Raw genomic sequence first — 18,266 nt, forward strand, 5'->3', positions numbered from 1 at the left:
AAGTTATTTATTCGGTATGGGAGTATAACTGACACAATGAAAGTCGTAAGAATAGAAGTAAAGGAGAATATATATATATATATAATGAGTAAAAGCAGACTGCACATGAATGACACATATGCTGATGTCTATAAATCGATATTTGAAGTGTTACCGGAATTAAACACCAGAGTGCAACACATACACATTATAAAAGATAGAATCAATTCAGCTCAGTAAGCATTCGTAAATAAGACACATAGCAAAACACAAGAAGAAGAACACGCAGTCACTTGGAGTAAGTACACAGACAAGTGATCATACGATACATTAACACACGTCTTATACATATTTATACATATTACAGATACGCATGCGCACAGAGGGCGCCATTCATTCTTCATTGGATCTAAAGCTCTTTGTTTGGCCCTGGCCTCTTCTTAGTTTCGTAATCTTTTTTTTTACACAGTCGGAAGGACTCCTTGGACGAGGGATCAGCCAGTCGCAAGGCCGCTGCCTAACACACAGAATAACACAAACATAGAATAAAAGCATACAGACATCCATGCCTTTGAGAGAGATTCGAAAGTACGATTCCAGCGTTTGAGCGGGCGAAGAGAGTTCATGCTTTAGACCGCGCGGCCACTGTGACCGGTAGGGGTGACCGTACATTAAAAAATTGATAACGGAAACCACGTTAAGAGAAGCACATCAGTTTCCTCAGCTGATGATGACCACATTGGTCGAAACAGGCAGTGAAAAACTTTTAAAAATTTAAAAGTTATGTCATGTGGAAACTTTTTAAAGTGAATAAGTTTTATATAAAGACGCGTTAAACGTGACACGATGGAACTAGTAACATTTGATACTACGAGAAAAAGAAAACAAAAAAGAATAAAAATCGTGAGGAAACAGAAGGAAAGGAACCACTTACGATATCTCGGTTCAGACAGAAGGATAATATTAAAATTGACCTTATAGTAATATAATTGGAAGGTGTTGAGTGGATTCATATGGCTCTGGAGAGCGGCAGGCTATTGCAAACATGGCAATGAAGCGATGAGTTACGTAAAATACAGGGAATTTAACTATTAACTCATGAACGGTGAGTCGGTCAACAGGCGCTAGTCTCAAATGAACCCACAGAGAGAACGGATAGAAAGAGATGAATGACATGTACAAAACTCAGGAAAGAAATAAACAAACACACACATTCCGTGGCTTTAGTCCGCAAGCGAACTATACCGACCGAGCACCCGCCGATTGTCGGCGAAGTTAGTGGCAAATTTAACAGATAGAAGGCATCGCGTGTTCAGCGCAACGAATCCCCACGGCCGTTATTTTCGGTTTTCTAGACCGGAGCCGCTACTTTTCCGATCAAGTAGCTCCTCAATTAACCTCACGAGGCTGAGTGGACCCCATTCCAGACCCACTACTATTCAGAAAATATGGTAGCGCCGGGAATCGAACCAGGGACATCTGGATCTGTAGCCAATAATTCTGACCACTAGACCACAGAGACGGTCCGAAAGACATAATCACAGTTCTAATTTCAGTTTGTTTCGAGTCCCGGTAGGAGCAAAATTTTTCTCCTCTCTACGTCGTCCAAAGCAGTTCTGGGGTCACCAGGCCTCTTATCCAACGGGTACCGGGGGTAAAGCGGCTGGGGCGTGAAGCTGACCACTCACTTTCAACCATTGTCGAGGTCAAGAACACGCGAATATATATATATACATTCGTTCCCCCATGCAACTTCATGACGTAGTGCTTAATTGGTTAGGCACAGGGGCAGATTTCCTTTAACACTCGGGTAAGATTGGGTGTCTTGGTACTGTGACCTCAAATATACCAGCCTATGGTGGCAGGCGAGTGGGGGGCGTCGGTGGAATGACCAGTGGTAACCTAAGAAGAAGGTAAATGTATCCCTGTACCAGGCCGTCCAAGCTCATCGGGTTCTGAGACGTCGAGGCTCCCACATTTTCTAGACAATCAGCTCACAGTTGGCAGTGAGATTAAGTAAAGTTACCCCTGTACCAGGCCGTGGAGGCCCATCGGGTTGTGAGACGTCGAGGTTCCCACATTTTCTAGACAATCAGCTAACAGTTGGCAGTGAGATTAAGTAAAGGTATCCCTGTACCAGGCCGTGGAGGCCCATCGGGTTGTGAGACGTCGAGGTTCCCACATTTTCTAGACAATCAGCTAACAGTTGGCAGTGAGATTAAGTAAAGGTATCCCTGTACCAGGCCGTGGAGGCCCATCGGGTTGTGAGACGTCGAGGTTCCCACATTTTCTAGACAATCAGCTAACAGTTGGCAGTGAGATTAAGTAAAGGTATCCCTGTACCAGGCCGTGGAGGCCCATCGGGTTGTGAGACGTCGAGGTTCCCACATTTTCTAGACAATCAGTTAACAGTTGGCATTGAGATTAAGTAAAGGTGTCCCTGTAAGAGGCCGTGGAGGCCCATCGGGTTGCGAGACGTCGAGGCTCCCACATTTTCTAGACAATCGGCTCACAGATGGCGGTGAGTTTGTTAGCCTTACGCGCCGGCCGCCCTTTACCACCAGGAAGATTCCTGGTACTCATTTCTGTTAGAGGCTGAGTCGACCCCAGGGCCATAGTGCACTGACCATACAGGAACTCGAACTCCGACCCCTCGGTCGTCCAGTATGTAGGCAGTAGCTGTACCGACTGGGCTATCCCGGCTGACATAGGAATATTAAATAAATTTAAAAGTCTAGAATCCCGGTAATACTAAACGCAACTTATCGTGCTTATACTTATGTAAATAATACCATGGCTTTTAGGCCTGTTGCTAGGCAACTACTGCTAGATAAGCAAATATACAAGAGTCGTTGTTAAGTAAGGGCCCATAAACAGCAACAGAGAAATTGTTTTCTGTGCAGTCCGTGCCGATGTCTGCACACGCAACAATTGAATACGGCATGCCACCGCTAAACAACAATTACACTGCAACAGAGGAACGATGTTTCCTACACGGTCCGCGCTGAGTTGTTATAAGCGGGACAGTTAATGAGAAGTTAATTAGTCGAGAGTTGCTGTAGCTGAGGCCGGGGAACGTCCGCCTTCGAAGGCGTTACCAAACAACGACTGGTGAAGACACAGCAGACTGAGCAGACTTAAATGTGTGCTCTAGTGAACAATAAAGTTTGTAAATTAGTGAAACGGTTATAATTATTTGTAGTCACGGGTCTGTAAGTGTTCAATAAATCCAGTTACCAATCCAAACCCCGTCTATAGTCACTCATATACATAAAAACCCTATGCTGATTTTAATCCAAAACAACGTGCAATAAAATTTTACCTTCGGTGAACGGAGAGAGCATGTGACAGTGAACACATGTGGCTCCTGAGCTTTCTCCAAAGAGCGTGACACTTTTGGGATTCCCCCCAAATACTGCGATGTTTTCCTGCACCCACATCAGTGCCGCCCTCTGGTCCTTCAACCCATAATTCCCTGGGGATTCATCGTCTCCGGTACTCAGAAATCCTAGAACATCCACAGAAATGCAGTCCGGTAATACAGCGGAAGATGTCTATGTTGGCCATATATTCTTGCAATCCAACGTGGTGAACTTCATGTGGCCAACTTACATAAAACATTGATAAAATTTCCCACTTCTTTGTCACTAGTGACTATATGCTGAGCTCACGTATTATGTTACATTTCCTGTCTTGTCAAGCGTTTTGTACCTCTTTGCTTTCTGACCCGTGGCTACTGGCCAGAACACAGATTGAACAGAGGTGCGGAAAAGATATATTTATCTACGGATATAAAAAAAGCAATCAAAATTACAGAATTGATTGGTTGATTGAAACACAAATCTTCAGAGTGAAAAAATAAAGATGGGGAGGCCAGCTAGCCGTCACGTAACATAGGACAAATGGGTAAAGAAGGCTTCAATTCCACAGATTGGTGGAAACACAATCAGTCTCTCTTTTGTGTGGCCAACATAGTACAGTTAAAACATGTACAGACCTGTAGTATGATATGCAATAAGGTGGACAAGATACAAGACAGACAAGTGGCCAAATTAAAGTGTTGGTCTTGTGTAAATTAAAACAATTTTACTCTTACCATAAAAATGTGAACAATTACATTAAGTAAACAATAAGAGGAGATGCCAAATTCATACTCTTCACGCCATGAACATCACAATGGGCGCCGTTCAGCAAAATACTTATTTTCCCTTACGTACACATAGAGTATTGTTCTTTTTTAATGTTAGTGGGGTGGGACTAAGTCCATCTGGGGCTGGTAGGTGAGGGTGATTGTGGAGCAATTGGTGGAATGAAGATTGGCAGGGGAAACCGAAGTACCCGGAGAAAACCTGCCCCAGCGCCACTTTGTCCACCACAAATCCCACTTGACCAGATCCGGGATCGAACCTGGGCCGCCGCGGTGGGAAGACTCTTCAACTAACCGCTTGAGCTATGGAGCGGCCACTTTGTGCAACTAACATTTGTATAGATTGATTATTATTCTTAAACCCTGATATTCCGCCAACTGACAGGCTAATTCAAAAGTACCCCTTAAATCACTTAAAATGGAAAGTCTTACATTATCTAATTAAATACGTTAATCATAATTATGTCGTTAACATGAATTCGGTTTACACAAAATGTCAGCATAACATACAGAACATGCTTTTATGTTCTCATGGCACAACTTCAGAAAACATGTATCACCGTTTAGAACCTCTGGTTTAGACAACAAAGGTGCATGCAATTGTATAGACTAAAAATTATACGGTATAGAAAGATGATAATTATAATGAAGGGGACATATATTTTTTGGGCTGAACTATATTTTGTTTTAATGTGACTTACCGTATACACCTAATCTATAATTAAAGGTCACTAAAACAACGTTCTTATCCATAAGGAAGTCTGGGGGATAATTCTGTGCTGAACCGGAATAAAACAACCCTCCATGAATCCAGCACATCACATCCAGGAGGTCGCCATTTTGTTTACTGTGGCTTCCATTTTGTTGCGGAAGCTGAAAGAGACAGAGGAATGATTCTGAACAATAATTTCGGTTCTTGTGGCAGTGTTTTCTTCATCTTTCGGTCCCAAGACATATCCTAGTAAAATGTAATGTGTATATATAAAATAAATCATTATATCTATTAATACAACATAACTTCAAGACGGTTCATTTAAATCGGAACATTCAAACAAAGTAAATTGAAGATATTTCATAGGTTGAATCGTGGTTCCATGCTTAAGGAGCAAATAATAAGATGGTGATCACCTGCGGCGTGAAAACGTTGAGATAGAGGCAGTCCTCGCTACCAGTGACGAAAATGGAGAGCTGTATGCACTTAGGCCCGGGTTTTGTAGCGTCCAGTTCGCCTTCCCACGAGGTTGGTGTCTGAGTTTCCTGCTCATAACATTCAGCAAAGGGTTTGTAACCCTGATCTGGTAATGGACAATGAAAGAAGAAGGGTGAAGTTGATGGGAATTGTGATTAGAATACCAAGCAAGGTGGCTAAGGTGGTTTGAAAAATAAGATATACATTTCAAAATAAGATATACCGTATTTACGCATGTATAGGCCGCAAATTTTTTTGCCAAAAATTCAAGAGGAAAACTGGGGGGCGGCTTATATTCGAAATATTCGAAATCACACTTCATTTAAAAAAAACATATTCATAATTAGTAATACAGGGTGTTCTACTCCTGAAATAATATTCCAAGAAAATTATTTTTTCTATAATTTCTGTCTGAAAATTGTGCTGTGGCCTATACACGCACGCGGCCTATACATGCGTAAATACGGTAAATACAGGAAACGTAAGTAGGCCCACAAAAATATAGTTGAAATATAAAGAAAATGGTTTAGGAGAGCTGAGAGCGAGGAGATTGAGGCATGGGCGTGGGGTATGGAACTCTGATACTCTGATCTATAGAAGCCAAGGTCCCTACGGGACCCCAGAGGCAAATAAGAATTAAGTAAATAACCAGGATGCTTTATGTGCTTTACATTATATAGATTTTGTTTCATATTATGATAACTTTAAGTAAAGGAGATTAAGGTGAAAAATACTCAACTGAATCATCTCAAGCAATTATGTAACTCCGTGACCTGTAGTCCGCAAGCGAACTATATCTACCGAGCGACTGCCGCTTCTCGGCGATGTTAGTGCCAACTTTAGCGAATAGAGGGTATCGCGTGGTCAGCGCAACGAATCCCCACGGCCGTTAATTTCGGTTTTCCGGACCGGAGCCGCTATTTCCTTGAAATAGCTCCTCAATTATCCTCACGAGGCTGAGTGGACCCCGTTCGAGACCCACTATGTCTCAGAAAATGTGATAGCGCCGGGAATTGAACCGGGGACATCTGGATCTGTAGCCATGAACTCTGACCACTAGACCACAGAGGCGGTCCTGGAGGAATGATATAATAAAAATTATTTCATAAAGACGTAATTTATAATTTGTTATTTTAAGTTGCTTTAAATCAACTCTTAATCCATTAGCACAACATTCGGTTACACAAAAAATTCCCCGTGTTTTAAGAACTAGTTTTTATTAACGTTTAATGCAATCATATTTCTGTTAATATAGTTATTGTTTATAATAGTACTGTCAGGTACATCTAGGTCAGGTCAGCAGGTCAACTTGGTCTAGGCCCTTGGCCTAGGGGAGCTCAAATATATTCTTGTTTAATTAAAAAAATTAAATAATTGTCAAATTATATGCCAGAAAATGTGACCAATATGTATATTCTGAAACATCGTAAACTGTCTCCATTACATAATTTAAATATTATTTTAACAAAGAATACAATATCTGATATTTTGAAATATTTACTAAATAAATTCACATATTTATATGGGGCACGGAGTGGGCCAGGAGCCCCACGTCTATTACAGCCCCTTGTCCCGTCCTACTTTCTCAAGCACTGATCGTGGTAATAAAGCTTAACTGATTATTAAAAAGTTGTTACTGTCGTTAAGTTATTAATAATTTGAATTAATGATTAACATAGCACCAAAATATACGCCACAATAAAAAAATTTTCGCTAGAAAAAGATAACATTTTTATTTTCTATGGCGAGATTATAACGTTCAAAATGGCTGGTGAAAAATAAGATGGAAGTTGTTTAGGATCACTGTGTGCTTGCTATCAAGTCATTTGATCGTTAGATAATTCTGATGACTGTCTCAGTTCTCTGTTTCATTTAATGAAGTTACGAAAATTTGCTCTTATAAAAAAAAATGTGAAAATTACGCAGACATTTGGCGGGAAAACTCACGAAAAAAATTTGTCACAAAAGCGTAGGTTTTAAAATGATATTAATACATATCTTAGTATAATGTTTCGGAGATGCAAAATAGACTGATTCGAATCAATTTAATATCTGAAAGCTATCTGCTCTCATGATGTTTATTAATCTTTGAGTTCCATAGAATGAGGACTTTTTCTTATCGCCTGAATAACTATTTCATGATATGAGTTATGTGATTGTACGGCTGTGAGAAGTCAGATTACACTCTTGTATTCATGTAGGTGACGGTCAAAGATCTGGAGGAACCTGCTGCCTCCATCTTCAGCGCACAATTCTCTGGTAAGCGTCTACACCCGTGTTTCTCAACAGCGGGGCCGCGGTCCGGTACCGGACCATCGTCTTATAGAAAAAAGAATTTACCGGGCCGCGGTTTAACAAAAGTAAAGAACCACTGGTCTACACCACTACAAAATGTCACAGCCCAAAATAAGCTTTACTCTCCCAGAAAGGCGTACAGAAAATGAGCCAGTCCTACCAACATGAAGCACTCACTCTGAACCTTAGCAATCCGGTTGGCGGCTTCGCGTAAGGGATTCCCTGGAAGGAGTAGAAAGTCCTGCCCTTCGCAGATGTCATAGTCTTCCCTCTCATGACCCCTTGCCGTACAGTCACACGTATTGCACCTGAATCAACGGCCTGCGACAGGAGTGTACAATGAGATACAAAACGTAGACAACATTTGTCCGCTATAGGAGTTGTCGATCCCTGTAACAGACTGTGGAGGCCCATAGGGTTGTGAGATGCTGAGGTTCCAACATTTTCTAGACAATCGGCTCATGCTACAAGTCGGAAGGTCGCTGGTTCAAGTCCCGATGAGGTCATTCGATTTTTCAGTTGACCTAATCCTTCGGGCCACACTATACGGCCCTGGGGTCGTCTCAGCATCTAACAGAAATGAGTACAGGAATATTCTCGGAATATTCTTGGGGTAAAGGGAGGCCGGCGCGTAGGACTTGTAACCTTACCGCCATCTGTGAGCCGATTGTCCAGAAAATGTGGGAGCCTCGAAGTCTCACAACCCTATGGGCCTCCACAGCCTGTTACTGGGATAGCTTTACTTACTTTTATGATTTGTCGATACGTCTTGAATGACATAAGCTCTTCCTGTGCCTAACTAATTAAGCGCAATAACATGAAGACGTATGGGGGAGTGGATGTATAGAGCCATATGTTCTTGTACTCGACTCTATTTGGAAGTTAGTGGTCAGTTTCACGCCCCGGCAACTTTATTCCCGGAGAGAGAGCCCCGGTATCAATTGGATAGGAGGCTAGATGAGACGCTGTGGAGAGGAGAAAAATTTCTTTCTACCGGGACTCGAACTCCAAACCTTTAGCTTTCAAGCTCGTAAACAGTCGTTATACCGATGTTGAATGTGATAACGAGGAGAAAAAATATTTATTTTGATATTCAAAAACAAATATAGTGTTATGTTTGGTTTATTTAAAGCAAACATGGCAGAAAGTAATCTTAAATACATTTATGATTTTTTTAGAGAAATATACGCAAGGTTGAGGCAAAGAAGAAAGCCAAAACTGTCCCTGTAACAGGCCGCGGAGGCCCACAGACTTGTGGGACATCGAGACTCCCACATTTTCTAGAAAATCGGCTCACAGATGGCGGTGAGGTTGTCAGCCTTACACGCCGGCCGCCATTTACTCCCCAGGAAGATTCCTGGTACTCATTTCTGTTAGAGGCTAAGTCGACTCCAGGGCCATAGTGCGGCTGGAAGTATTAGGCAAATTGAAAAATCTAATGCCCTCAACGGAATTCGATCTCCCGACCTACCGGCTTGTAGCGTGGTGCCTCAACCAACTACGCTACTGTACGCTACCGCGTGCCCAACGAATGGCTGAGAGATTTTATACTTCCGAGTCGACTGCATATCTCGCTATGAACTTACTTGCGAGCCATGTGTCGCCATCTGGAGAGCGCAACTGACAATTAACGCCGCCATATGCCTCCGCCATTTTGTCTGCATTGTCCTGCGTTTCGTTGCGATCTCACAAGAACTGGAAATCCTGAAAGGGCGAAGCCTGAAATCTAAAACACAACGATTTCATTGGAGTCTAGTATCTAGGGATGAATGCATACCCGGAGTGTCTGAGAACAGGATGGTGGGGAGAAAGTTTAGATCTAAGAGAGAGGAAGTTACAGGAATATGGAGAAAATTACACAGCGAAGAGCTTAATAATTTGTAGGCCTACTGAGAAGGGAGTGGGCCGCATGAGATGTCAAAAATGCGTGTAAAACTGCACTCGAAGAATCTGAAGGGCAAGACAGGCTGAGAGGATTGCCACAGATGGGACGAAACCATTCCTAATACTGGAACGGATCTTAAAGCGATAGGATAGGAGATTGTGTGCTGGATCCATATGGTTCAGGCTAGAGACTAATATTCAGCTTTAGGTAACACGCCGATTAATTTTTGGGACTCCTTAAGAAACAGGGAATATCTTCAGAATTACTGGGTTTTTGGACTTTTCCCATCGTCTGATATTCTAAAAAATAAAAAATACGACGTTTCGGAAAGTGGATCTCTTTCCGTCCTCAGGTGAGGGGGCGGAAGACGCCTACTCAGTTGGACCCCTTTTGACAGAACTAACCTCAATCTTGACTAGCTGAAAAAAGTGAGGTCCTCAAGAAGGACTCGTTCATGCAGTTAGATAGCTATCTTTAGAATATATTTGTCAGTTATCCGGGGGAATACGATACAACATTTATTAGCCTAAATTCCATGTTTAAAAAAAAATAAAAGGAAGCTTATGAGATCCCCTTGCTGTCTGTCTGTGTATGTTTTCTACTTCTATGTGATCAGTGACGCAACAAAGTAAACTAGACGATAAGTTGTTGCCAGGACTTCATAGGATATTGGTGAGAAAACTATAAGGAAAGACACTACTTGGAAGACCAAGACGTAGGCGGGTGGACAGTATTAAAATTGATCTTAGAGAGATAGGATGGGTGTTGTGGATTGGATTGATCTGACTCAGGATAGGGACACATTGACGGCTCCTGTGGACACGGTAATGAAACTTCGGGTTCCATAAAATGCTGGGAAGTTCTTGTAGCTGCAGAATTGGCGGTTTCTCGAGAAGGGCTCAGCTCCATGAGTGAGTGAATTCTATGTTGGTAGTGACTGGCATACAACCGTTTCGCGATAAGGGCGCGGGTGTTTCTATTCATCGCCGCATCTAGGCCAGCTTTAGGCCACCCAACTCCTACTCCTACAGATTGCAGGATGATGAACTGGGAAGGCTGTGGAATTTCAGCCTCTGACAGAAATGAGTATCAGCTATCTTCCGGCGCGCAAGACTGACAACCTTACCGTCATCTGTGAGTCGATTGTCTAGAAAATGTGGGAGCCTCGACGTCTCACAAACCTATGGGCCTCCACGGCCTGTTACAAGATAGCGTCACTTTTTTATTCTAGTCAATGACGCAATATTATGAGATGTTACCCCGGTAACCGGGTGGACTATGTTAAGACAGAAACAACGGCGTCTGGGCCGATAATCGAAAGCGGTAGCTACTCAATAAAAGTAAAGCTATCCCTGTAACAGGCCGTGGAGGCCCATAGGGTTGTGAGACGTCGAGGCTCCCACATTTTCTCTAGACAATCTGCTCACAGATAGCGGTAAGGTTGTCAGCCTTACGCGCCGACCGCTCTTGACCCCCAGGAAGTTTCCTGGTACTCATTTCCGTTAGAGACCGAGTCGACCCGAGGGCCATAGTGCGACTAGATGGATTAGGTAAATCGAAAAATATCCACCCAATGAAGGTATATAAGAGAAATGTGTACGTTTCACGTGACAATACTATACGCAAAATTGGGCAAAACCTACGCGGAATTAGAATACATTAAAAAAACGGGATTCGAGGGTAGAACACTTATCTCTATTTCAAGATTATTGTATTCTGGGATATTGTGTCTTATTATCTAGAAATTCGCCGACGTTTCGGAGGAATATTTCATCCATCTTCAGGGTCCAAGAATAATCAGAATAAACCGAACAAACAAGCAACATACAGATGTATGCTTGCTAGATTCTGATTGTCAGTTGCTTTCTGTGCTTACTCTTCGTCCCTGAAGCTGGAGGCAACATGCTCCTACGAACTTTGAAAAACTTCCACCAAACTCCACGGCATCACATCCAAGAAAAGAGTAGTCTTCATAATCTTTGATTCTCTCTCTTTCATTGCTGAAGGTTGAGTAATTCATTATCTATTGTTTCGTGAATATTATCTGTTCGCAGAAAATACCGGGAGACCTGTTCACGCAATTGTATCTCACATACATGCCTATCTTATCTCCCGCTGTGGGGCGCCTAACGTCATAGACAACTGTTTGGCATTATCGATATGTTGGTTGCATGCATTGAAGGCGTTAGGCTTTCTGACCGTACGTCATTTGAGTTCTTTATGTCGGTAGTGTTTCATATTGTGAACCTTGAAATTATCAGTGAGCTGACTGTGATGACTTACTGGAATGTGAAGTCATGTAATCAGATAGAAACTTACCGACGTTTCGTAGGAACGTAATCTCTCGAGACTATACGACGCCTCACCTGAGAATTGATTACACTTCATAATGACTATTGTTAAGAATGTTAAACCCAACAAGGTTATGCCTTAATGACAGTATTTCCAACTTTGCTTTAGAACACGCGACTATGAAGGTCAAAAGAAATGAGTGGGACTGAATGAATTACATCAAGTTATCATTAAATATCGAATTTGGGCGTAAATATCATACGGAGAAATACAGACCATGCATTAGTCTACTAGTATGTAGACTGGTATAGACGTGAAGGTAATACAATGTAAATTCACTCCTCGTCAACATAATCCAGGGCGAAATCATAACATGCAGACAGCTTTGAATATGTAAGATTTGAGGTTTCCACGGCGGTGTAGATGTGGTATTAACCGACGTTTCGGAGGAACGTATCGCCTCCATCTTCAGTGAAGAGACCGTGAGAACCGGTACAAGCAGTCTGCTACACGGTGCCAAATCCCAGAAGACTACTTTCTTCATAGCTTTCAATAACAAATCAAAATTGTAGTAAAAAAATCAAGAGCAGGCAAAACCATTTAGGAATTTAGGCCTGCGTAGCTTCAGTAATATTAAATTGGATATTTAAAAAATACGGTGTGAGGACGAAGACTAGGTTCGGCTGGCTCAAAATAGGGCCCACTGCTGGGTTTTTGGGAACATAAGGTAAAATATCACGTAAAGTTTTCCCTTTGCTTAACTAATTAAGTATTACTCCATGAAGGCGTATGAGGGAGTAAAAGTACTGATCCACGTTCTCTTGACCTAGGCACTAGTTGGAAGTGAGTGGTCAGTTTCATGTCCCGGCCGCTTTAATCCGGGGAAGAACCCTAGGTACTCATTAGATAGGAGGCTGTGTAGAACCTAGAGCTGGTCTGGACGACATTGAGAAGAGAAAATTCTTGACCCTACTGGGACTAGAACTCAGACCCTTCGGTCGTAGCCAGTATCCAGTCGCTATACCAACTGAGCTATCCTGACTCCCGTGAAAACATAGCAATTAAAATGTCGGTGCCATGAAATGTAGCAAGGAAGAGGCTGGAGCAGAAATAGAACTGAAATCGGCTACGATGAAAGAAATGAAGAATGTATAAAGAATTTTTGTTGGGAAACATTATGCAAATATACGCTTAGAATATAGAGGAAGTGGGAGTATAGTATTAAGTTGAAGTGTTGTGAGGTGGTTAGATCTGGCTCAGGATATCCTACGGAGGATTTTAGTAGTAGCAATGTCGGACCATCAGGTTGTGCTACCCCAGAGAGTTATTTCATTATTTTATGCAGGCAATAAGCTGCACAAATTTGAGTTGTGTTGAATAAAAAGCCTGTCGTGATCCTGTTTTAAGTAGGGTGCAATGTGACGTTCATACGTAGGCATGTGAGACTTACACTTGCAAGCTGACACAATGTATCGACAGTTGAAAATGTTTAGCTCGTAGGTGACAGCCAGAGGTACATGAATTATTGTTTGGTCTAGAATATAGAGGCGTAAGCCAATTTTCCTCAGTAGGTTACTGACAGATCACGAAAAGTTTAATTTTCGCTGGTCTGCAAATTTTAGTTTGTGTTATGTTATAGAGGCCTATTGCTCAGGTAGACGAAGGTTCTAAGGCATGTACTCTATTCGCTCGCTCGGAAACCGGGATCGTAGGTTCGAATCCCACAAAAGACATGGATATTTGGTGTTTATGTTGTCCTGTGTTTATATAGAGGCCTTGCGACGGGCTGATCAGCCGTCCTAGGAATCCTAACGTCTGTAAAAATGACCATTGAAGCTGAGATATCAGCATATGCTCCAAAGTGGGAGAGAAGAGGAAGAAAAATAATATAGATCTACCATTTATCTGAGAAACTAACGCCATCTAGGAGAATCCTTCAGAACCTAATATCACTCAGCTAGTTAAATCTCTCTACACTTTATAAAACCCATTACTTCATTAAGGCATTCAAAATAGGCTGCCACTATTACTTTCCTTGAGCCAGTTCAATCCAGTCAATTCTATTATTTGTTATTTCCCGAAGATAATTTTAATATTTACTTTGCCATCTATGCTGCCTATGTAATTGAAATGTTCTGATCTTTTCAGGCTTCAAACTAAAATTCTGTATGCCTTTCTTACATAGTCCATGCATGTCACGTATCCAGTAAAATTCATGCCTCTTCCTTTGTTGGATGTTATATTTATTTGATTAAGTATCTATTAGCACATCTCTAAATATTTAATTATTTTACTGAATCTGATAAAAATGTTCCAGTATTGCTAAGCTTTAAGTTTATTCTTAGCTACTGAACAATTTGTAAACTGTACTCCCTTCTGCTGTGTAACACCATGTAATTCAGTAGAAGTGCACCGACATTCGGCATATTTCCACCAGACTAACCGGGTTATATCTCGGAATATAGGAGTCTTTCAGGGCCGAGTCTGTGGTGGGGGGGGGAGATAGGGGCGGCCACAACGGGGCCTCCAAAAAACAGAAATATAATTAACAGATATTACTGAGATATATGATTATCTAAAATCACGAATCACGCGGTAGTGTAGTTGGTTGAGGCACATGCTACAAGCCGGAAGGTCGCGGGTTCAAATCCCGATGAGGTCATTGGATTTTTTTTTCCGATTAATCTAATCCTTCCAGCCACACTATGGCCCTGGGGTCAACTCAGCCGCTAACAGAAATGTGTACCAGGAATTATTTAAGGGGGTAAAAGGCGGCCGGAGATTAAGGCTGACAACCTCACCGCTATCTTTGAGCCGATTGTCTAGAGAAAATGTAGGAGCCTCGACGTCTCACAACCCTATGGGCCTCCACGGTCTGTTACAGGGACAGCCTTACCTTTACATTTTACCACAAGTTATAGAGAAAAATAATACACACACTGCATATTCTTTTAATTTGTTTCTTAAGTCTTACGGTTTTCAGTTCAACAGAAAAGGAAAGAGAGATAAGGAGCCTTGGAAAATTCAGCGATGTTTATCCGTCCGTGAAACAGTTACAAATGGAGAACAAGGAAAATACTCGTATATGCTTATTGCACGTCAGACATTTTCATGGACACACATTAGAAGACCATTTTGGCTGGTCCAACTTGTATATATACAGTGAAATGATGCCCGAAAGTCGTAAGAGCGAAGTTAGAATAGATGTTCGTTTCTAGGCAACGACTTGATGAATACATTCCCACGGCAACGAATACGCAAACAACAATCAAGTAACTTCCATTGTTAAGCAACGACATTGTAAACACGCCTTCACAACATTAGAGAGGCTGTTTTCTGCGTGGTCCGTGTAAAATGTTTATAAAGGACAATTCATTTGAGAAGACGTACATGAGTCCAGTTTCGAGACGCCAGCCTGCCAGCTTGGGAGCACAGGAATTGAATTAGTTGTCAGTTGCAGAACAGTGGGAATAAATGAATCAGGCGGTGCAAAGAAGTCTTCATGTGTGGTTTGAAGTGATAACTTTATAAATCCGTTGCCAGGATACGACTAGTGAAGACTGAGATTCATACCGCGAGTGTAAAGCTAAACTGTGTAAGAATGTAAATCAGAGACAGACTATAGTCTCGAACTGTATTAATAAGGTGTCAATAAACTCAATCATCCAATTCAAAACCCGTCTTATAAGTCACGCACAACCCCCTTCAAGTGACAATATATTTCCGTCTAAAATGCAATTTAATGTGGTGTTCTGCTTCTCTATCACTATATGTTTCGGCCGAAAACGAGCCATCATCAGATGCGTGTCTACCTTGCCAACAATTTTGTACTGTATGCTAAAATTACATATTGCGTGTGAAAGCGATGTTGATCAGTTATTAATATATAGAACTAGAATTAAGATTATAATTAAAAATTAAAACTTCTTTAATGTTATCTTCATTGTAATCACCAGCTATTTATTGAAATATATTTATTTGCGAGTATATTTGCTGATGTTGGATCTTGTACTGTATTCCTTCGTAGCGGCGTGGGTGTTGTATAAGTATGTTACTTATTTAGCTCTTACAGATGATAATGTAATGTTATTACTTGCACGTTATATATGTTAGAGTGACTTGTAGATTTTTAGATTTTTCCACACTGTTGTGCTGGTTATACTGTTGTTTCTTTGTGTGTGTGTAAGGCTGGCGTCACCACGGAGGCCCAGTCGGTTTTGTGCTCTACCAATCTTGGAGGAGTTCATTACAAAAGGTCACTTCCTTTGACATCCTTCCCAGTTATTCACTCACAAACTAACCTAAAATTTGACTCTCTAAAGATGAAAAATATTAGTCATTCAATTCTGTTACCAACTTCATATAACCGGAGATCCTTCCACAGTGTCCATATTGACCCTGGAGCCCATTCAGCCTCCTATCCAATGGTTACTTGGCATCCTTCTCCGGGAATAAAGCGGCCGGAGATGTGAAGCTAATCGCTTGATCACTAAGCTCCATCTAGTGTTGAAGTCAAGAACGATGAAGCTATACCTCCACTCCCCCATAAGTCATCATGACGTAGTGATTAATTAAGTAACCACGGCGACCAACTTTATTTTTGACTTCATAGTTTTCATTCACAAGAAGGCAAGCATGTCATCTATTGTGGCTATCATCACTTGTTCGGATTTCTCAACACTTATCGGTTCCAGTGATGATACCAACTTCATTTTCAAATCAGTGTACACTTCACATGATATGAAAGCCCTAGTAAATAAAAAATTGGTTCTTATAATAACACCACAAATCCAAAATTTGCGAACACATACAGTTCAAAATATGAGAATCATACAAACGTCAACACATTAAATTTAATTAAAACCAAAAAGACAACACCACTATTATTTCAGCATCGAAGTGTGTGAGTAATAATGAGGACATGATCTGGATCTATAACCGCAGAATAAAGACACCAGAAACATCTATTAACGTAAGTGAAAATAATGGAGTACATAACTTACTGAGGCTGCTATTTTACTGAAGGCACTGCTGCCGCGATAGCTACAACAATGAATTGTATAAAGCTTCCTCAGAAATACGAGTCTCGTTATCACAACGATAAGCGTTTGAATTCTACAAATGACCATGGACAAAAAGCATTAATACCTTCAAACTTTCCGTACGTATTGATAGTAGCCATTCATTTGTTCAACTTAAAGTCAGTGTTACCAACATTACAGCTTGTAAAATTAAGAGAAGCGACATGAAATCTAATAATGGCATTTTAGGAAATAGTAAATGATAAGTAATGAAAACAGGAAATCCTTGCATATGAGAGTCTAGACCTTAAAATTCTGTCTACGTTCAATTGGTATACCTTGCAATTCTGTTTTCGTTCTGCCCCTCTATATAAAGGCATTGTTAATAGCAATTACGGATGGGACAGCCAAGCGGCAGCTAGAGGTACCGAATTTTTAAATTCGGAAAAAAAACTAAAATAAAACAATTCCATATCTACACATCAATATATATATATATATATATTGCGTCTATTCAGTGAAATGGAGACTTAATAAAAAAGAGGGGTTATTTTTGGAAATTGCAACTACAAACGAAACTTGTTTATTTCGAAGTGTTTGTCCATTTACTGCATTTAAGACCACTCAGAATACGAGCGGATGAGTATAAACATTGGTAGTAATGTTTAAACAATAGCTACTAATTTCTATCAATTTATCTTGTACCTTAAGCCTAAATCACTCAGCCTCCGCATGCTGGGGTACGTCAAGTTGAGACCAAAGAAAATATATATATATATATATATATCTTAGTTTAGTGGCTACCAATTACAATTATTATATTCACTGTTGACAGTCGAAGAAGAAAAAGAAGAGGCTTCCTCCACTCTCTCGAAAATTTTCTTCTACATATAAGCCCTATTATGCATATGGCATTATATCAAGTACGCATGTGACGGTGGAGCTCTATAAGTCAAGTCAAAGAGGATGAGGTGGGCAGGACATGTAGCACGAATAAGGGAGAAGAGGAATCTATACAGCCAGACGAGACCACTGGGATGGCCAAGGCGTAGGTATGTGGACAATATTAAAATTGATCTTAGAAAGATAGGATGGGATGGTATGGATTGGATTGATCTGGCTCAGGATAGGAACCAGTAGAGGACTCTTATGAACACGGTAATGAACCTTCGGGTTCCGTAAAATGCTGGGATATTCTTGAGTAGCTGCAGAATTGGCAGCTCCACAAGTAGGGCTCAGCTGCATGAGTAAGTAGGTAAGCAATGTAACTGTTCTCTCGTAACTTTTGAAATTATTGGGATTAGGTAAAGTTTTAAGTTAGTGCGTCAAAATTTCAATGGTCTCTACTCGAATTTTAAGTGTAAATATTTCATGGGAATCCGTGTTAAGGTCAACAATGAAAGTGGTCATTCTGAGAAGTGATGTACATATGTAAATGGGTTCAAAGGCACCCGAGTG

At 41.1% G+C, this 18,266-nt stretch overlaps 1 protein-coding gene across 6 annotated transcripts in view; it reads right to left on the reverse strand.

Moving 5' to 3' along the window:
* The window catches only part of LOC111871335 (putative inactive carboxylesterase 4), a 28,944-nt gene extending 12,005 nt beyond the window's left edge, over positions 1-16,939 (reverse strand). For 4 of the 6 annotated variants that reach the window (XM_033754213.1, XM_033754210.1, XM_033754214.1 and 1 more), the window contains exons 1-5: positions 16,791-16,939; positions 7,788-7,931; positions 5,255-5,383; positions 4,828-4,999; positions 3,302-3,487 (exon numbers count right to left, since the gene is read on the reverse strand). In XM_033754213.1, coding sequence (XP_033610104.1) covers positions 3,302-3,487; positions 4,828-4,999; positions 5,255-5,383; positions 7,788-7,931; positions 16,791-16,916 — 757 coding nt within the window. In that variant the 5' untranslated portion in view covers positions 16,917-16,939. Of the gene's footprint in view, positions 1-3,301; positions 3,488-4,827; positions 5,000-5,254; positions 5,384-7,787; positions 7,932-9,196; positions 9,337-16,790 lie in introns of all 6 variants that reach the window. The other 2 variants (XM_023864363.2, XM_033754211.1) reach the window with 2 other exon arrangements.
* Between the last annotated feature and the right edge of the window lie 1,327 nt (positions 16,940-18,266).

This window comes from Cryptotermes secundus, unplaced genomic scaffold, assembly GCF_002891405.2.
Source record: "Cryptotermes secundus unplaced genomic scaffold, Csec_1.0 scaffold2568, whole genome shotgun sequence".
In the NCBI taxonomy this organism is placed as follows: Eukaryota; Metazoa; Arthropoda; class Insecta; order Blattodea; family Kalotermitidae; genus Cryptotermes; species Cryptotermes secundus.